At 36.2% G+C, this 21,917-nt stretch overlaps 1 protein-coding gene across 1 annotated transcript in view; it reads left to right on the top strand.

Moving 5' to 3' along the window:
• Nucleotides 1–21,448, top strand: part of CTDSPL2 (CTD small phosphatase like 2) — a 41,298-nt gene extending 19,850 nt beyond the window's left edge. Inside the window, exons 4-13 of the mRNA XM_082768719.1 lie at nucleotides 2,065–2,214; nucleotides 2,679–2,894; nucleotides 3,888–3,966; nucleotides 4,256–4,367; nucleotides 5,260–5,346; nucleotides 11,839–11,901; nucleotides 11,997–12,076; nucleotides 14,177–14,303; nucleotides 15,188–15,283; nucleotides 15,799–21,448. Of these exons, the coding sequence (XP_082624845.1) occupies nucleotides 2,065–2,214; nucleotides 2,679–2,894; nucleotides 3,888–3,966; nucleotides 4,256–4,367; nucleotides 5,260–5,346; nucleotides 11,839–11,901; nucleotides 11,997–12,076; nucleotides 14,177–14,303; nucleotides 15,188–15,283; nucleotides 15,799–15,864 (1,076 nt within the window). The 3' untranslated portion in view covers nucleotides 15,865–21,448. The remainder of the gene's footprint in view (nucleotides 1–2,064; nucleotides 2,215–2,678; nucleotides 2,895–3,887; nucleotides 3,967–4,255; nucleotides 4,368–5,259; nucleotides 5,347–11,838; nucleotides 11,902–11,996; nucleotides 12,077–14,176; nucleotides 14,304–15,187; nucleotides 15,284–15,798) is intronic.
• Nucleotides 21,449–21,917: the final 469 nt, after the last annotated feature.

Here is a 21,917-nt window from a genome sequence, read left to right as displayed (position 1 = left end):
ATAGTACTGATATAAGATTTCCAGGACTGCAAGCACAAGTTACAATGGATGTGTCTGAGAAGGAATGTTTTATCCTAGTAAGAACAATTTCATTATGTGATAATGACCAGCTATTTTGGAACTATTTTTTTTTTTTTTCTAAAAGAAAAGAAGAGCCAATAATGATTATTTGATTTAGTTCTTCTCCCATTTTCTCACAAGAAGTGAAATAGGACTTCCCAGTTCATGACATTTGTGGAACTGACCTGGGTTCCTTAGATATTGAAAGCACTTGTCAAACATATAGCACATTTGTCAAACATATATTCCAACAAGGTTTCTGACATAGAATCATGGAAGAAATTAGGTTGTCAGGGACCTCTATAAGCCATCAGGGCAGTCCTCCTTTTCCTCTCCCAGCAAGGTGAATCCAGCTTGAAGAGAAATCTGACGTTTGAAGTTGGATCAAGCTGCTCGGAGCCTTGTCCAGTCAAGTTCTGAATATCTCAAAGGATGGAGATTCTACAGTCTCTGTGGGCCCCTGTTCCAATGTTTGACCACCTCATTGTGAAAATAATTCTTTTTTCAGTATCTCTAATAATGTCACACAGAGATGCATCCTTTTAGATAAAATATTCCATGAAATTTAAAGCGTCAGCTGTGGTTCCAGATCTGACTTAAAAAACACATTTTTAGACTCCTTTTCCTAAGGAAATGAGACTTCATGTGTTTGTGCTGCCTGTCAGTGTTCCTTCTTTCTCCCAATAACTTTAGAATCCGTTGTCTGATTTCTGCCAAGTTTGTCAGCAAGGCAGAGGTCTGAAAGATTTCATATTCCAACAAGGTTTTCAAAATCAGTAGCTAAGTACAGGATGGAGCTCCAAATGAGGGATTTCAGCGATGGAAGGTTTACATTGTGAGAGAATTACCTGTTTGGTTGTTGTCAGATGTCTGTGTAGGATCATTTTAGGAGTATTTGCTACTGTTAATTAGTTTTTTTGTGTCCTGGAGAGATAATAGGTATGCACTGACTTTGAGTGTGATGCATGCAGACAATGCTTAAAGATGAAAGGGAACCATTTACCTGAATAAAGTTGTCTGAGGGATGCACGTAGAGCACACTGAACTCATTTTACTGTTACAGCAATACCAAGTTCTTAGTGAAGACACTCGGTATTAGTGAAAGCACTGAGTTGCAGCTGGCACACCCTACGTTTTATGTAAAAGCGACGGGAAGTGTGAAGTACTGGTGCAGCTCCATCAGGCTCAGCTGACAAAAAGGTTCTCAGCTCATGTGCACAAAATACATTTGCTTACTTCCATATGGACAGACAGCTCAAAGACTTGTTACTGTAAAGTAAATAACTTCTTTCATTTCAGTCTCAGAATTATGTCTTGGATCTCACCCATGAGATAGCAGTTTTTAGTTTTAGGATACGCTTTAGATGCACATTTATAGAAAACCTTTAATTGTTATGTGGTATGTTGTTGTAATAACTAAGATTTACTTAATTCTCTGTTCTTTGTTATCTGTCATAACAACTAAGAATTATTTTACTTCCTAATTGTTTTTGTGTGTGTGTTTGTGTGTATACATGTACGTATATGGGGAGTATAGTGAAGCATGGACTTGATCTTGTGAAGTTTAGAGATTCAGCCACTGGAGTTCCACTGACACTTTCTCCTGTTTCCATCTAGTGGAGCCCCACTGACACTGACATCTATTTGTTGTGAAGGGTGTGCAGCTTCGTAGTCTGCCTTCTGTCATCAAGCACATTTAGAGGATTAAAACTTCTGTTATCTGTTAATCTATAGCATATTTCTTATAAGCAATTATTGCTTCCTAATTTGAAATTCTTAAGCTTAAGATGGTGTTGAAAATTGGTATTTAATTTTTATGTTGTTGCTAAATTGCTACCTGTTTTTATTTTTTTAAGGAACTATTTAGGCTGATTGCTTTTGCCAATTAAGGAAAGTCAGGGAGCAGGAGGGATCTTTCCTATAGTGAAGATAATAACAATAAAAGAGAGGGTGTACTGTGAAAAACAGAAGCATGTATTATAGTTCATAACTTTTCTTTTACAGAAGCTGGAAGTTACGAAATGACAAACCAACATGTAAAGCAAAATGGGAAATTAGAAGATAATCCTACCACTGGCAGTCCCCCACGAACTACGTTACTGGGGACCATATTTTCTCCTGTCTTCAATTTTTTTTCACCAGCAAATAAAAATGGTAAGCATTATTTTAAAAGCCAATAGTGTTAAAGCTAAGTGATAGATTTTTGATTATAAGAAAATGTTGCTTTGAGTGGCGGTACACTTTTCATTCTGATTTACAAACCACAGGTTACTGCAACCAGATAAAAGGCCTCCTTCACAATTCTTAGAAGGGTTGATCATTGTTAAAAGAAGCAATAAGCTTATATGCAGTAGAAAGTTTCTTTCTTAGGTGTAAGTATCTAGCAGTGTACCTTTTATTGAAACAGTAAAATAAATACTGGTATTAAGATCCTTGTCCCAAACAGAAGGATGTTTTTCATTCTACTTTTGGTTCTTATTTTTGTAACATGAATCAGACACAGCCTCTCTTGGTTATTCTGTAACATATTTTTTGGTGTTTAGTGATGACTGTCAGTATTCTTTAAGCTGAGGTACCTAACAGGTAATGACTATTAGTGTACTGAAATCTTAATTCAGGAACGTCAGGATCAGATTCTCCAGGACAAGCTGTTGAAGCTGAAGAAATAGTCAAACAGCTTGATATGGAACAGGTAGATGAGATTACTACAAGTACTGCAACGTCAACCAATGGAGCAGCTTATACTAGCCAAGCAGTGCAGGTCAGATCTGCTGTTAACAATGGTTTAGAAGAAGTAGAGGAAACAAATGATCGTGACCTGCCACCACTTACAGGTAAGAAATGTGTGCTTGCCTTCTACTCGAGTCCTAAAGCTGTAGATAGTTACTACTCCTAGGGAAATTCTAGCACCCCCATTTTGTATAAATTAATATTTCATGTTTGCTTAAAACATGCAAACAGTATTCGTACCATTTTTTTTTTTATCAACAAGCAAAACTTTTTTATGCACCAAAGACACAGCTTTTGCAAGGTTCATTTATTTCCATTGTAACTTAGTTGACTTCATAACATTTCTTCAAATGAAAACAGACATTGAAGAATAAAGACATTTTTATTACTATTTAAACTACCCCCCCCACACACACACACACATTAAAAATGTATCCCCTAGACTTGCTGATCACAAAAGAGAAATTCGCGGCATTTTATTATCATATATTAAAATAACACATTGAGATGAATAAGAACATAAATATCCTATATTAATTTTCCACATTTTCTGTGGAAAAACTCAACGTACACAGTTATGGACAAAAGTTCCATATATATGGATATTCCATATCTATAAAATTCACAATCAACCCTCTGTGGAGGGCCTGCATCAAATTCTTTAGTTATCAAAATCTCATACATGCATAGGTGTTTCTCCTTTGACACAAATACCCTAGCAAATGATGGGTAGGAGCTGGTCAAGTGTCTGGAACATGCATACAGGTAGTTCATATCACCAAAGGTTGTATGGGTGCCTTGCCCTGTAACACGGGCACTTTTATTTGGCCAGATCAAGAAGTTCTGTGGGATGACGTGACGTTGAGCCCTCAGGAAAATTTGTGAGAAGGCATGCAGAGTATTTCGGATGAAATACGAGGACTAGCAGACTCCTGCTCTTTTTCACTGTTGTTTAAGGCACTCATGTATAAAATGCAAATTTACACTTTTAAAAACTGCACTAATAAGACTAGCTTTTGTGTTGTTTTATTTATTTATTGTTGTTGTTTTGTTTTGTTTGTTTTATTTTTGTTTTGGTTATTTTCATTGAATTGTAGCACCAGTATCTCCAGACAGTGGCTACTCATCAGCTCATGCAGAAGCCACCTATGAAGAAGACTGGGAAGTCTTTGATCCGTAAGTGGTAATATCTGTACTTAAAACATGAATTGATCATGTTGGGTATTGGATTAAGGAATTGTTATTTGAGTTGCTGTGTTTTTTATATTACGGTAATGAATTCAAAAATCTCTTAACTTAAAAAAAACAAGTGTATGTTGAAGTGTTTGTTTTTCAGTTTAAATTATTTATTTCTTGTGTGGCTTTACACACAATATGCATTTTTAAATATTTAGTTGAGCTACAACATTGCCAGTCGCATAATGCATACACATTTCTAAAACAAAATCTGATATATTTTTTTCAGATACTATTTCATCAAACATGTTCCGCCATTAACAGAAGAACAACTTAACAGGAAGCCAGCTCTTCCACTGAAAACAAGAAGCACACCAGAATTCTCATTAGTTCTAGACTTGGTAAGTACCTTTATAAATAAATAGCAAAATCAGGGGGAGAGCTGTGTAGCATTTGATTTGTTTTGTCTGTTGCTGAAATTAGTACTGTGTGCTCTAAATAAAAATACCTTGCTGAAGGTTACACAATTTTCCTAATACTTTTATTTAAAGATGGTCTGCATAAAAGTAAATTTAATAGTGGCAAGAATAGAATACTTGCTGTATTTGTTGAATTCTTAACATTGTTTCCCCCAAAAAGTATTAATTTTTTTATCATCTTGAACAAAGAATTATCTGTCCCCATAAAGCTTTCCAGAACCAGTGGAGAAAAACAAGATGTACCAAGTAGGAAAATTTAGCTTCATATGTCTTGCATCAAAATTGACCAGGAATGAATCTTTTAATTCTTATAGCATTATTCTTCAAAGAGGCCACAAATCCACTTTCTTAAATATTCATAGAAAATGTATTTGTGTTTAGAATAATTTCATCAAGTCACTCTGTTCTGAAAGTAGTTTCAGACACTGCTAATGATGTCAGGAACGTTGTTTTACCATGAGTGATATCAGTTGGTGGGTACTCTGGTCATATAAAATGGATAGATGATTCAGATTGATAGATGCAGATTTGAGTTGAATGACAGTATAGCCTACAAAATTAAAATGTCTTCTTACAATTATGCCACTAGAACACAATTCTAATTGAAATTTTTCAAAAACTGCAATAATAGTAAAATGTAAAATTCATTCCTAAAGCTTGTATTCAATTTTGACAGTGCTTGCACAAAACTAAGTTTTCCAGACTAAATAAACCCACCTTAAAAGGAACATAAAAATCTAGACAACTACTTCTCTTTTCAGAAATCTTTACACGTTTTTTTCTTACTTTTATACCATCTTTTAATTTTTAATAGGATGAAACGTTAGTGCACTGTAGTCTAAATGAATTAGAAGATGCTGCACTCACTTTTCCAGTTCTTTTTCAAGATGTCATTTACCAGGTAATTAGCATGCATAGAAGAATATGTACCTTTTTATTTTGTTTAACATATGAATTCTTCCCATTTATATTTGTTATGATCTTGTCTAAAGAGATAAATAACTGCCTGGCATTTAACAACTATCTGGGTTATAAACTGCAAGGTGGATTATCCTGCATTAGAAATACTGTGGAGCACTGTTTGTTGCCACAATGTGGTAATGTTGGACACTGATTCAAACTGTAAACGTTCATTGCTAAGAAAGTGTAAATGATCTTCGTAGCAGCAATCTTCAGCAGCAGCATTTCTCCTTGCCAGCAGGTGGAGGCAGGAACACTGAAAGTTTAGCCAGTATTATTTCCGAGTGCAGCTTCTCATGGACTGTTAACTTTCTTCCCTTCATATGGAAAACCAATTCACATTGGTTGATCATTTCTTTCTGTACAGAAGACATCTTCTGAGCCTGCTGTTAACTAGCTTCTGTCTAGATCATTAGTCTTGCTGTACCCTCCACCAGTGCCAGTTCTACCTCTTTACTCCCAGAGAGTCTGCTTGGTGCTTGGAGTGATTTTGATTGTCTTGTGGAGACTGCTAGATTTAGTTTTTTGTTCTGCTTTAGGAGGTACTGTTAGTTGTATGTGATTTACATTGACGTACCACTGAAGAACAAGCATGGGAAGAAGGAACTCTCTTCCAGCAACTACCAAAAGATGCTGCACTGACCCAGGCTGTTGTTCTCAGGTCCTTTTGTGTGATGTACCTGGGAGTAGCAACAGCTTCCCCACCATGTAGTTCGCACGATATTGGATCCCACTGTAGTATCTTTGGAGAATGAGCCAGTCATCAGGCACCTTAAAAGGACACTTGTCCAGGTATTTTTCCTGATTTTAAAAATGTTTTTCTTCACTGTTGCATATAAAAGCCCTTGGAATCTGAAAAGCTGAAATAATTTTTAAACTTGGGTTTCTTATCTCTTATTTGGTGATGGCCATGCTCAGTTTCCTCCAGGCTGAACTTGGAAAGAGCCTTAGAATTAATTCTTTGGACGTTCTTGACATTTCTAACAGCATTAGGAAGACTAAAGCTTCATTTTTTTCCTTCCTTCTCTTAAGGGATCTCAGTATGATGTTGAGGATTTTCTGTGTAAACTGTCGTCCTTTTAGTGATTGTATGCCTAAATGAGAGTAGCTGAGCTTTAACCAGAATTTTGCCTTTAGGAAATTGAAGTCAATGGAAAGAGTGAGTTACAGTATTTCTAAATCCTTATTTAACAGCATTGTGCACATGCCGGTGTAGCCCTTGATACAGTAAAATTACTAAGTGGGTCCTAGATAAGTTTTGTCTTAGCTCTCTGTAGAGTCTAGCCTGCAATAGCCAAGGAGCAATAGCTTTCTGTAGGTTTGAGAAAGTTGGACGCTGTCTGTGAGCACGCTCTCCTGATCGTTACATTCTGTTCATCTGGTTTTATGTCACACTAGACAACTCACAAATTACTCACCTCTTACTAGGCAACAGGTAATAAGCAAGACATTTTAAAGATACAATTAAATAGGGTATAGTACACAAAAAGACGAATAATCATCCTAAAATAAAAGTAGGAATTAGTTGATGTTACATTTAGGTTTTTAGTCAACAGTTAGCTATTTATCAGCTTTTACAATGTGTTTCTTTTGCTTACAATCATCTTGGGTATAGTACCATATTAATTTTGTATCTCCGTGTTTCATTTTGGAAGTCCTTCCAGCCAGTAACAGAGAAGCAGACACTAAGCTGTCTGAGCAAAGTAGAAGTCAGCAAGTTACTATATATAAATCAGATGAAAACAATACCCGATGTGAAAGATACATTTCTGAAGATTCTTTCCATTAGTATCAAAACGTCTACTGCCTTCATGTAGGTTTTCCAGAAAGACAGTTATTTATCTATTAACTGTTTTTTAAGAGTAAAACTTAGTTCTGTGCTCATTTTCCAACTGAATGTCTTACTGAGAGAAAAATAAGACTGACTAACATTGCAAACATGAACCCGAGTTCGTAGCGTTTCAGTTTCCTTGCCCATCCAAAGGCATCAGTGCTCTTGCAGTAGCAGTGTGATGTTAAACCAGGTACTTCCTCAAAAAGGAGCTCCAGAACTGGCTACTGTAGGGTGTAAAAAACCAGTAAAGCAGTACAAGTTTACGAGTACAACAGTAAAAATCAGTTTGTCTTAGGTTTTGGAGGGCCTGGTAGAAGATGTATCTAAACTCCATAGGTCTGGGAGCCAAGCAACAAGTTTCAGGTCCAGGAACTCAGCTCTTTTGCTGTTTGTTTCAGTGATTGTAGGTGGTGGACTATTTTTTAGAAAAGTTTCTAAAAAAATAAGGAAGTTGTTGTTAATATTTCTTACAATTTACCATGAGGCGTGCAGAAAACGTAGTATATGAGTATAGAGCAGTGTTCTGCGAATTTAAAAATTACTATGCAATTCCAGCACCGGCATACAGGGTTTTTTAAACCTTTGGATGAATCACTTGAAGTCACTGATTTCTGCTTAAAAAGAAAAAATAAATCTCTAAAATGGATATCGTTGTGCTTACTTCAGGCTTTTGAGACGATGAATTTGTTTGTTAATGTTTCCTTTGTTGAAAAATCTCTAAGTTATACCAGTGTTTAAGTTTTGGGCTTGGTAAAAATACAATGTTTGCAAAGCTGAAGTTTTCTTAAATGCTGTGTCTGTTAAACACTGTCTTACAGCTGACTATAAAAATAAACATTTGGCTCTTCAACTCTAGACTTAGATTTTATACTGTTTGTATTGTTGTAGCACTTTACATTAAGTGGCTTATCTTATTAAGATTTTTTTTCCTGTGGTAGAGAGGTTTTCACTGTATTTTGTTTTGGGTGGGTGAGATTCCCTCCCGCTGTTTGTTCAGAGGGTGCCTTCCATGCACTAGCAGGCTTTCAACAAAAGGCAGATGTTTTCACTCAGTTCTTCAGCTGAAATATATCTTTACTGATCTTTCAGAGAATAATTCACTTTGATCTTTGATCCTTGAAAGATGTTCTGGAGCTACATAGGTCAGTTGGAGGTTACTGACTGTGGTGTTACGTATATCCCATCTTACTGTCGCCAAAACTACCTAGGTGCTTTACTTTGTTACTGCAGTGGAATGAGGCACACAATGCTTTTGAGTTCTGGCTCTCCTTTCTAATGAACTCCACTCTTTCTCTGAAATAACAGCAGAGCCATCAAGCTTTGGATCTGAAAACCTTCAGTGTGTCATGGGCAGCACCCACAAAGAAATCCGGTCTTAGGTCAGGAAGACTTTTCTAGCTCAGGAGAACCTCTGGAGTCATACTTTGCCCCTTGAAGAGCCGTAGCCAGCCACAGTTCAGGCAGAGCTGTCTGGTTTTGGGACGGTCCTCACCTTGAGTCACTTTTGTTGCCATTGAAATAACGGGATGTGATGATCATTTTGGAAAACAAACAAACAAAAAACTTTGAGGACGCTTTTCATATATGTTATGCATTTATGCCTGTGAGTCACATTCAAGTAGGTGATATCATGCATCTCAGTGGACACACAAACGTTCAGTCATTAAAAAGGGTGAAAAATATTACTAGGCTTCTATACGTATTTTTGAAACTTAGATTTCATGGTAGGTCTACTCCTCAGAGAGCAGGAATCAGAAATGGAGGGAAATTAGATGTGTGCACAGGGGAGTCAGGCAGAAAAAATAGGAAAAGTTAAATAAGGCTGAAGATGGAAAGAGACAAGGTGTTTATTTGCCAGAATTATGGTGAATTTTGGACTGGAGAAGGAAAGGGGATGTGCAGCGTTGGCATAACAGTGAAGAAGAAAAGGGGGAAGATGTGGGGAAGATGCAAAGGGAGAGGGAGAAAATGGAAAATGTTGGATGTGTTTTGTTCTACTTTGGTTACTCAATTGTTCTACTCTGGCTACCTGGAGTTCTGCATCAGCTCATCCTAGCTGGGTGTAGTGATGCCATTGCCTTGTGCTGTGCCAGAGTGCCACAGAACACTAAAAACAGTCCAGTGAATCTGCCATCGGTATCATTATCTATGTGTGTGTGTTTATAAGTTGTAATTAGAAATACATACTCTAAAAAGAAGTTATTTTTCCCTGGACTTCTTTTTTGCTTTTATATATAAACTTCCTAAATATTAAGACATATTATATTTAGATAGATACACGCATATAAATACATGTCAGTAATCTAAAATAGAACACGTTACAAAGATGCTGCAATTACCCACAGACTAAACAAACTGAAAAAGCATGCACAAGTGAGGAACCCGAGCAACCACAACTTTTCTCTGATACAATTGAATTATTTTTAAAATCGTTTAGCTGGCTGTTGTGACCAATTTAATTCAATCCAGCCTTAAAAAACAACAACAACAAGCAGCCACCACACAATAAATTGTATACCAAATGTTTTTATATTAGCAACTGAAATACCAACAGATACCTTAGTTTAGTGCTTTGGTTGCCGGGAGAGTTTGTAGAAGAGATGTTTAAGAGACTTTCTGAAATGACATCTGTGTTTCTTCCGTAACAGAGAACTGGCTTCACATGAGCAGAATAATCCCTTTGCATTTGCAAAGAAAAACTTACTTTGCCTTAAACTCAAGGTTACAACTAAAGAGGATGCTGGCTGTGCTATATGCTTGCTGTATGTAGAAAGAACAATTTGCACTGAATTTACAAGCACAGACAAGTTGAGTGTTATTGAGCATTGGGTCACCACAAGGCTCCACGTTAATTCATTACATTTGTCTTTGTGGTAAGATAAATACCTTATCTAGCCTTTGAGCAAGACCTCACCGCTTTATTATGGCTAAGCGATAAGTCATTTTCGCAGAGATTTTAGTGCCGTCAGGAGACATATGGCGTGAAGTCACGCCTGTCAGCTCTGTATTTAGGAAGTTGGCTTCTCAGTAAGTACCATCTTGGCTAAATGGAGTCCAAAAACCCATCAAGTGCAGGCTGTGGTCTCTCCAAAGCATTCCCGATAGCCAGGTTACTTACTGCCTCACAAGGTGAGTTACGCAGAGTGAGGAGGGAAGCAGGCCTTGCCTGCACAGTCCGTGGATGTGTCTGTGTGTGCTAGAAGCAGGGGTGCTGGTACCAGATGTGATGAGGTTGCAGGATTTTGATTACTGCTCCTAGTATAGAAAATAATGAAAAATTAGGTGTTACTGTAGTACCTGGTCGCTCAATAAAAGTCACTCAAAAAAAGGCAATAAAAGCCTCACTCAATTTTATGCTAAATAATGACATTTTCATTGGCTTAGAAATATATACTTCTTTTAAAGGACTAAGATCTATCACAGCATGTGCTAATGATGTGAAATTTACTTAACCCATTCCCTTTTTCTTTCCTTTTGGTCATTTGGTTGTGTCTACATATAAATTTGATGTAATTCAGTGAAAGTAATACAGATCCTTTGTGGAGATTTACGTTGATTTGAAAGTAAATTCAAGCCTATTCCCAAATGGCTCTTAAAAAATTGATAAAGTTGAAATTAACTTGGTTTAGATAGAAGTTCAGTATGCTCCCTTTTCTAAAAAAAAAAAAAATGTTATTCTGTACATGGGCAGTCTTTGAATCAAAAACAAAGGTAAGCAGAGAAGAAGGCCACCGTTTCACCCCTCAGAATATGTCCTCACTGTTGGTTAAGGTCAAGTCCAAATGTGTGCCAGAAACCACCCTGGGCCATCCTCCAAACACAAGTACCACAGGAACAGAGCAGTGCTCAGCATCTGCCCTCACACCTGCTGTGCTGGCGGGCCTTTGGACGGGAGCTATAGATCTGTATGGGTGCCTTCGTGGGAGCCCAGGTCTTGTACTTTGAGCAAGATTGGCAAGAGAGATGCAGAAGCCCCCTAGCTTGGTATCTCTTCTCTGGAGTCTACTGTGTTTTTTACTGGAAATGATCTGTATATGTGTGCAGTTCTGTGCTGGTGGTGTGTGAATTAATGGAGCTTTGGAAATAGATTAAATAGATTAAGCCTTTTTTTTTTTTTTGTCACTTCTGACACCCCCGTATTCTCTGTGTAATTCTTAGTGGAATAAAGTTATTAGGAAGATTATTTATATGCTGGCATAAAATTGTCTAGTAACCAAACTGATGCTGCCCAGCTGGTGAAAGCTGATTCAAAACGTTTAGTCAAAGCAACTGGTTTCATTTTTCTTGAGAGATTGTCTATTTTTAATTATTGTATTTATTTTTAAATAATATAATTTAAATAATTTCTAATTGCATCAAGTTCTCCAGTAAAATTGTTAAGCCTAATTTTACCATATTATGCTTTAATTTATAGCTGCTTAGGCTTCAAGCTAACTTAATTTTGTTTTAATCAAGTTATTATTCTGTTGGAAGTTAGTATTTAATGATTACTGTATTCATAATGCTCATTTTGACCTGATCTTTACAAACTGATACTTAGCCATGCAGGCAATAGCTGCGATATTTTGAATCTTTTACTAAAGTGCATCTCTGCTTCAGGTTTATGTCCGGTTAAGGCCATTCTTCCGAGAATTCCTGGAACGTATGTCTCAGATTTATGAGGTAAAAATAATTAGATGTTATCTTTTGAATCTTATTTTTAAATTATATTTGCATATTAATATCTAAAATAATTATTTTTTCCATTTAATCCATAGATCATTCTTTTTACTGCTTCTAAGAAGGTGTACGCAGACAAGTTACTGAACATACTAGACCCTAAAAAGCAACTGGTCAGGTAAAAATAAAAAAAATGTGATTATACCTCTTGTAGGCAAACAAACTTACTTCCTAACAGATATGAAGAAAGTGATTCTGATGTTTTCTTTATTGCACTGTGTCTTACTCAAATGATTCTTTGTGCTTATGCTCAGCTTGTCTAAGGGTGAGAGAAAAATGAAGTGGCTGAATTACTGTCTTGGTGATAAGATAAACCCAGACATCTTTACTTTGCACTCTTCTGGCCAAAAAACGTAGCCACTCGTTCTCTGTAGCATAATAGAATTGCCCACTGGAAATGACCTCCTAGGTATCAAAAATGTGTTTTAGCTGCTCTTGAATATATGTAATGAATAAAGAAAATGAACAGATTACTGGAAGCTCCAAGCATCAGACTACTTTTAAGCTATTTGTATTTGATTTATTATATATAAATAATGATTTACATAGTTAACTTTATAAACATTATTTCTTATTCAGTCACAAAATAATTTGTGGGTTTTGTAGTAAAGCTGTTACGTTTTTTCATTTCTTCTGTTAATACATAGATTTGTTTGGAAGAGATTAGCTTTCCTCAAGAACAGTGCCTTAAGACAGATCAGGTCTCGGATGAGATTCTTTCTGTTATTCTCATCTGGAAGGTGGACTGTTATGTGGGAAAGTTGAAACTGAAGAGGGGGGTTTCTCAGGGATTCATCCTCAATAGGGTATCCCAAGTGAGGAAAGTAGCAACTATACTTGATTATAGTCAGGACTGTGTAAATTCTGTACCGAGAATGTCTTTGCCAAGGCATTTCTCTGCATCACTTTAGTTTGGTAAATTAACTCGCTACTGCATTTTGAATGAGCAAACAAAACTGGACTTTTTGAAGTTAGAAATGCACAGCCATTGGAATATCTGAGCCTACCTGCACACACAGCCAAGCAGGATGTATGAGCAAGTAAGATATTTGCACATACAGAAAACGTGTGTGTATGTGTCCAAGTATCTAATATTTATGATTGAGGACTACAGTTTTAATTTTGTTGTTAACAGGAAGAGTGTGAAAAATATACTTGCTTGGCTGTGTTCTAAAAATTTACAGATTTTTTGTGAAATTCATATGATATATGAATCTAGATGTGATTCATGTGCCACTGAAAACCTGACATCAAGGCATGATGAGTTTTGACATTAGCCTAAAGGTAGATTTGTCAGGCACTCCACACGTGTGACTCAGAATCTATATATAAATTCATTTGCTGCTGAGGCATCAGCTTATTTTCTTCCATAGCAACATTAGGAACTCAACCCCTTTATGAAATTAAGCACACTTTGTACAGCTTCTAAAAACTTCACTTAAATGTAACAGCTTTAAAGAAACTGCATTGTAATACAGCTGTGTAAAACTTGAAATCTGTCTAGTTTATAACTTATTTTTGAATTACAGTCACGATATTTTATGAAATTTCAGTTTTACTCCTGTTTTTTTTTATTATTATTATTATTTGAGTCCTCTTGTTCTACACTTCCATCTGTTTACTAAGTATTTCTTCTATAATAAATTAAAAGAGAAGTGGGTAGGAAGAAGTTGATGGAATGTTTTGACCTCAAGGCTTTTTTCAGACTCTAAAAACTGAAATAGGTTAATTGTGAACAGAGGGAGCATAGGAAGGAAAATATTTCTTCTAACAGTGGCATGTGGAGGCTGTGTACTGTAGCAGCTGGAGCAAAATAAAAAGAACAAACTCAATAAATTGGTTCCAGTGCAGACATAATCTCTGATTTTGGGGCCTTGCAAAATAATTTCATTATCTTGGGTCCCTCTGTCAATCTATCTGCAAAAATGGTTAGAAAGCAAGACCCTGTTGACAAATATTTGTTACACCTGAGCTGAGCTTTCTCTGTGTAAATGCAAACAATTGCCTGCAGAACTAGATAAATATAAAATCACCTTAGCTAGCAACTTTACCAGTAAAAAGGTCATAGTAGAATGGAAAATAAGGAACAGGTTCTTAAAAATGAGCTAAGTAGATCAGAAGAGGAGAAAAAAACGAACATTTGGTATTGTTAACTTTCTCTTTATGCCATCTGATGTTGCAATTTTTCTCATTAATTAGTATTTTAATTTAATCACAGGCATCGACTTTTCCGTGAGCATTGTGTTTGTGTACAAGGAAATTACATAAAGGATTTAAACATTCTTGGTAGAGATCTTTCAAAAACGATCATAATTGACAATTCACCGCAAGCCTTTGCCTATCAGGTAAGTATGCTGCCATCAGTACACTTCTTAGACGTGGCAAAAAACTTCCCAAAGGAATATAGCAAAAAAAAATGACAGTATTTAAGACTACATTGTTTGCAGTTAACTTTGTATTTAAATTTATAAAACACACTTTAACAAATTGCTCTGGTTTGCTTGCTTTTCTCTTGTGAAGAGGCATTCACGTGTAAACTGAATGACTTATTTTATGAACAAACTATATAACCGGTCAGTTTTATTTCTTGTTCATTTTTTCTAAAGAAGCCGCCAGGTCTGCTAAGACTGTCCCTTGGACTTCGTTGCAGACCTAGTTTTTTAATGCTAGTGAAATCATTAAGAACAGATCACTGGTTGAACTGACACACACAGCTGCGAAAATTATTTATACTTAAATGTTATAAAGTTATACTCCGTGATTTAGATTTTTCCAGAAGTTCAGTATATAACTATTCCAGTTAGTCCTATTATATAGATACAGGAGTTCAGAGAGTGATCTCTAATGTCTCATTTGTCTCATCTACATTAAAGAACCAAAAAACCCCACCTGTTTGACTTAGCCTCATTTGCACAAACTACAGCCAGGATACGGTTAGTATCCATCCATGCGTTGTTTTAACATAAAATTTTCTCAAAATACCAATGCTTTTCAGTTCAGCAGATTCTTCTACAGCTAGGTTTATTTCAGCTTTGATGTGGAAATTTTTGCAATGATTTATGCAAAGGAAGGAGTTATTTCAGAAGTGAATTTTAATACAAACTTTAGAGGAAAAATACATGTTAATAAACACCATCTTGGAAACATTTTTCCCCAAAATGCTATTTCACAAATCGTATTATTAGATAAATGAAATACAAGTCATTTGTTGGTGATTTTTTTACTTTAGCTTTCAAATGGAATTCCTATAGAAAGCTGGTTCATGGATAAAAATGACAATGAACTCCTAAAATTGATTCCATTTCTGGAGAAACTTGTAGAGCTGGTAAGTCTTTCCTTCATATGGCTTCCCCCCTCTCCACCCAGTACATTAGTTAGCTCTTTTAAGCAGCATCACACACTTTCAGATTTTGATTCACTGAGATTTTGACTGCTAAAAGTCATGTGTCTCTTGGAAAGCGTTCTCTGGGCAGTAATTCAAAGTTTGTACAAGGACTTATTTATATAGCAAAGGACAGAATGCCATCATTTCTAGCTGTGCTTTTAATGAAAACCTGGAGAATTGTGACATCAATTATAATGAAATTGAGAATCTTAAAAATTTAGGTTAAGTACAGCCTTCTGTTGGCCGTGTTGTGTGCCTTTATTCTTAAAATAGAAATAATCTTATTCAAAAACTGTTGTGAATGTAATATAATCGTTTTTATAAGATCATTGTAATTACAAATATAGCTTCTGTTTTGTCACATTAATATACTGGTATTAGAAATTTGCCCTTATTGAAATCCAATTTATAGATGTGTTTGTTCTTCTAAAACCTGTGCTTCTTTTTGCCTACAGAATGAAGATGTCCGACCTCACATCAGAGACAGATTTCGCTTGCATGACTTGCTACCCCCAGATTAAAGCCTTTTGTCTACTTACTGAAGGGGGAGAAAATGCAGGACCCTTTTGGACTAAAACAAAACATTGCCATTACTGTTGAAATTTTGCATTTTTGTACCCCGTCTTGCTTTTCTTATCTTTGGTGCCCAACAATAATCAAGGGTTACAGAAAGAGACTTTATATATCTGAGATTGAATACATACAGTACAATACAGTACAACACAGTAGGTAGGCTAGAACAGAAAAGTCTTTAGAACTAGTGCAACTCCGACGAATTTTTTTATGTACAGGACATCTGCAGTTTATAAAGAATTCTGTTTCTGCCACCAGCAGTTTGACCTGTAGAAACACAGGATTTTATGATATAACAGAGATTGAAAATGGACTCTTATTTTCTCTCTGTTCGGTGCTCTAAGTGGGTTTGTAGCCACTTTTCTGTTACTTTAAGATTCTCATTTCAACAGGAATGGCCAGTAAAAGTTGTTTTATTTTTCCTGTTAAGGTTTATAACCTTTTTACACTTTTGACCTGTATTAGATTAGAATTTCATTATGCATTCCTTTTAGTTGAGGCGCTTCATAGTTTTTCTGGAAATAGCCAAATTTTCTTAGTTTTTTATTATACAGTTGGATGGCCGTTTTCCTGCTTCGTCTGCCTGCATACTGTATATTTGTTTAAAAATATTCTCTAGTTTTAGCCCATGTAAGTTTCATTTAGAAAGAAAAACCCTGCATTTATATTTTGTTTCTGTAATATTCTACTGTAGTTGAAATCTTTTCAAAAATCAAGAGACTGGCTAGATAAGAAGAATATAAGAATTACTAATATTCAGAATATTTTAAACCATTGTGATGGCATGTACTCTGGACAGACGATATCTTGCAGTGGCACAAACAACTGATGGACAAGGAATACCTCAGACTATACTGTGCATGCAAATCCTTAAAGGAGAATTAGTTTGGTCACCTGTTAGGTTTGATGCAATTCAATTACTGCTGCCTTCTGTTTCCTCCAGGAATGAAGTATTCTGCACAGTGGCTCAGTATTTTGAGATGTTTTGCATGGGCTGCTGGTACCTCTGTTACACTGCTCTTCGTTACAATCAGTTTTAAACTGTGTGACAGCGAGGGTACCTACCAGTAACTATGCATAATCCTGTGGTACAGAACACTCCCATGCCACCAATGCAGTCAGTCTGCTATCATAGTGGTTTTCTATGCTATATGGAAATAGTCTTCAAGCCTTGGTTCTCTAATGCAGCTACTACAAGAGGTTGATATTTTTATAATGGTGTGTAATCTCCTTTTCAGGAGGCTTTTTATGGAAGGTATAATTTGTAAAAGTTAGGATGCTTTGCCTCTCGACTGCATTAACATGCCATAGGCTCAGACTGTTTTTGTGTAAAAGATGTCACAGAACGGCACTTTTTCTAAAGAGAAGTTTGATATTTTGTATGCTTGTTAAGAAAGTACAGTATTGGAAATTAAAGGTGGACAACTGATAATTGAGAAGTATGTCAATTAATTTTTTATGTATATTACCTGTTTACTTGTACAATTTTATTGTACAAATTACATGCAGCTTCATTTTCAAATGAGTCCTTAAAATAAGGAAAATCTTTTTAGGAAAACATTTAATTTTTGTATTTTTGATTTTAAAAGGCATGAGTTATGTCAACTTTTTCCAGTGTATTAATGAAGATTTTAACTTTTCATCAGGTTGAGTGTTTTCTTACTATATTATCTGTTGTGTATGTAGCTAGCACATTGTGTCACTGAACTGTTTAAAAAATTAGCATGTAGAGCAAGCCTGTTTTGTGGAAAATCCTTATTCATTAAAAAAAGAAAAAAAAAACATCATGGCAGATTTTCTGCAAAAAAAGTGAAAACATTTGCAATTCAGAATACTGATTTTTTTTGTATTTAAAGAAAGGTATTTTGCTTGCAGGAAAGAAATACTACAGATTCATTTTAATGAGAATCTTTTAAATGTATTTATCTTTAGGGCATCTGGGCATCTTTACGCTGTTTGTCTTATGTCTTTATTGAAATAAAATGTACATAACATTACCTTTATATATGCTTTTGCGCAGACGTGTGAACCCTGTAACCATCCCCGTTCCTTCCTGTTTTTATGTTGATAAGATGGTTCTGGAAATATTTATAGATTTTGAAAATGGTCAGCTTGTATTTGAATTGCTACATGGTTTGCCAACAATTTTTTAGTTGTTTGTTAAAATGTAAATCTGAATCTGAGATTTTTAATTAGTTTAACAGTGAATCCTTGTTTAATGTGGAATTCTTCCAAATTTCTTAGAGTAATTTACATAATAGGACTGCTTTAAAATTCACTAGTCTACCAGAATGAAACCATTTTTGTTAAGTAGTTCATAGCTTTTCTCTGACTGTAAAAAGAGATTATCATCTGTTCAAATACTGTCCTTAAACATGTGCGTCCTATCTTTGGCTAAAACCATTATGAAAGTGCTTTCTTTAGTTAAGGAAACCAAAGCATACATTGCACTTTACAGCTGTATCTGTGTTGTGATTATCAGATCAGTGAGGGAAATCAAAATGTAAATTGGAGGATTTAGTTCTACATAGATGCACAACAACAATAACAGAGACTGCATAGTAAACATATTAAATATTAATATTTTAATGTGCTGCAAGTCTGGTATTTATCATTCTGAACTTTCTTTGCAGAATGAGTCTACCTTCTTCAAAATCTAAGTTCCCAAAAATGTCAAACACTTCTGGCATAAACAGTCTTTGCATGAAGCAAAGTTATATTCCATCAGGTTTTCTCATCTCGTTAGTCTTGAGGGTAAGGCTTACCTGTTTCTCCAACATTAGTCTGGATCAAATTGTGCATACCAAAATTGACACGGATAACCGGGGGAGTCTCAGCTATGTGTATTACTCGAGTCTTGAATGTAGAACTGTGCTACCTAAGCAGTTAATCTTGTAGCTGTATCATTTATTCAAATTTTATGTATGTTTAAAAAACACAACGTTCTATTTCCAAAGTTTTTAATGATTTCATTTGTGGTCTTTGGATTGATCATGGCAATTGTGTGTTAATTTTACACGTCCCTATGTATTCTGTTCTAGGTTTGAGCATTCTTAGTTCTGACAGCAAAACAATATTTCATACTTATACTGACAATATATGTTCAATTTCTTTTATATATATATTTCCTTAAATTGTTGTATAGATAGAATAGCATTCACCGTGGTATTGTTGGCTTCTTTTCCACCTTTGATTCATTGCACGTTCCATCTCTGTAGGAAAATATTTTTTCATTGTTATTGAAATGTGTCTGAAAGCCTGAATGTTTCAAGACCTGATCAAACATCTCCAAAGCAAGAGTTATAGCAACCGAATGCATGCTAAGGAGGCATATCTTCTTTAAACAAGGCACTTAAATGTGCTATTAAAAATAATCAGATATGCAAGTGCTGTGCTGAATGAGAATAGAAGGAAGTGCTGGCTGGAATGCCTTGCGCAGGCAGCGAGCCATGGGCAGCAGAACTGTTTGCTCTCGCTCGCTGTTAGAAGCAGGCGTCCTCGTGCCACAGCTCCCCTCCCCAGACATCTGATTTAGGTGCTGCTTGGATTGGCACAACTGAAAAAGCATCGAGCCCTGATAAGGAGAGGGACCAGGAATGAGTGGCTGAGGAAATAGGTGGAGTGGGTGGAAATCTCATAAACCTATCTTCCACCAGCAGCGTAGAGCTGCGGTCCTGCGAGCAGCCGCTAGCAGAGCTTGGTCATTCGGTGAGGAAAGCTGTCCAGGAGCACAAAAGTACTGTTAGTATGCTGAGGGAATAGCCACGTTCCTTTATTTTTTCCTTCTGGTTCTGACTTCCACATAGCATTGCACTGCAAATCATACCTTTTATTCTTTGTCAAAAGCAACTTGAATCAACTGCATCCTGTCAGTGTATTAATGTAGAGGATGAGGCTGATAACTTCACAATTGATACTAAAACTAAGGAAAGCCCCTGTATGCGGTGAGATGCTTCTATCACAGTGAATTGTGGCTGCTGAACTCGGTGTCCCTTGCTGTCATTCCTCTCTCTTCTGGCCGAGAACTGGATCAGCACTGAGTACACCTAAATTTGGGGAATTAGAAAAATTTTCTGTGCCTTCTTCATCCCCTCCCCACACTGTGCTCCCATTATGTTCCACCTGAAGGACTTGGAGAGCACAACTTTACAAAGCTAACATTTCCATGTAAAATTAATATTTACATAGTTGAGATTAATCTAGTACAGATTGCTAAATTATAAGGTAATGCATTTCAGAAAGTCAAGGCCAGAAAGTAAACGTTCACAACATATTGCCAATTAATAAAAAAAAAAAAAAAAGCACACCATGTAACTCTACTTACTAGTATGGTATCAGCACAGTTTGACAAGTTTGTTCTAACAGGTACAAAGAGAAACTAATCGCTATTGTATTAAGTCTTCCACTGTAAGTAGAATTTCAAGTTAAATATTCAGTATTTTTCTGGTGAAAAGACTTGTATGGATCTATGTGGCAAAGCAGGCAGGTGGTACCTCTGATCTGATCTGCAGTCATGCTGATTCAATCAGTCAGCTCCATTAAGCTTCTCTAAACTCATTATCAAAGACTGAGACAAAGATGAAATAAAGAAATCATAGGCGCAGGCACCTGGGCAATACGATGAGTGTCAGACAGCAGCGCACGGCTCGTTCATGGCCTTCACCTCCTGAGACGAGGTAAACGTCTTCCGATTCTAGAGGACAAATTCCTGTTTCTGGGAGAACTGATCCATCGAAGGTGTTTCACTTCTGAGTCCCTAAAAGGGGACTTTAAAATCCGCTCTGTGAATAGTGTGAATTTGAAATGTGAAGACTGAAAGGAAAGCCTAGAATTACAGCAGCAGGGTGTAGTTCCACAACAGCTCAGGCTGAGCTGGCTCTGGGAGGCTTTTCCCTCTTCCCTCTCCTCTCCCCTGGTAACGAGTTACCGTGTTACCCGCTTCCTTCTGCCTGCCCTGGGGCACGCGGCTGTGCAGGGAGCTGCTCCTGCTGCAGACAGCATGCTGGAGTAACGAAGATCAGTTAAAGCTGCTGTGGAGTGGAAGCTAAAAAGGAAGGTTCATGGGAAGACGCTTTTTCTGGAAATGTAATTGTCACATTAAAGTCATTCAGCTGAAGAACAAAGTTCTTAAGACGTTAAAGAACTACTCTCAAAGATTTGATTACACCAAAACCATGTGATTTCAGCTCTGCGTCATAGATTCTTGATGCTTAAATAAAATCCTAAACAAGCTGATAAATGGCTGGTGAGAAGTAGCATAGATGCATCATTTTCTTAGTTAGTGGTCATAATTTTGTAAAAAAAAATAAAAATGTAAAAAAAAAAAATGACAGCAACTTTTTTGTTTGTAAGCAAGCAAGGATGACCGACTAAAGATTAACTTGTATAGATTCTGTTAAGCACATCACTATTTTGGTTGTCTTGACCGTGTAATGTAATACTGTTTTGCTTTATTTTTTTGATACTTGCAAAAATGTCATTGTACTGATAGGCTGAATCTTGTAAAATACAATTGGAAGAGAACCAATGTTCTACAAATTTGTGTTTCTTTTGCCATCATTTCTAGTATATACAATCATAAAGATTTATATTAAATATTTATGCTCTAGTTACTGTTTTTATGAGTTTTAGCTGATATCAGACTTCATTGAAGACTTGGTTTTCTGTAAAGCAAGACATTTCTCATGTCAGTTTTCAGCCTTTAAAAACGAAGGGAAATAAGCGGTGTTTATGCTTTTTTAACAGCTCAGGATACTGGAGGCCAAGAAAAGAACATAAGTGGTTTATGGCCTGAAATTGTTACAGCTGGTTCTTTTAAGATGGTCTTGCTTTGAACCCGATTTTCAATGTGTAATGCACCTTCCAGTGAATATCTTGTAAAACTACCTCAGGGCCTGATCCGTCTCCTTTGCATTTGTTTCTCCTCCTGAGCAGAAACCTTTAGACTTTTCCAAAATGAGAACTGCCTGGTTTCCTAGGAGGTAGTACTTCCTTTGACTCG

The sequence above is a fragment of the Aythya marila genome (genome assembly GCF_965140915.1).
Source record: "Aythya marila genome assembly, chromosome: 11".
Taxonomy (NCBI): Eukaryota; Metazoa; Chordata; class Aves; order Anseriformes; family Anatidae; genus Aythya; species Aythya marila.
This window is presented reverse-complemented; position numbering and strand designations above follow the sequence as displayed.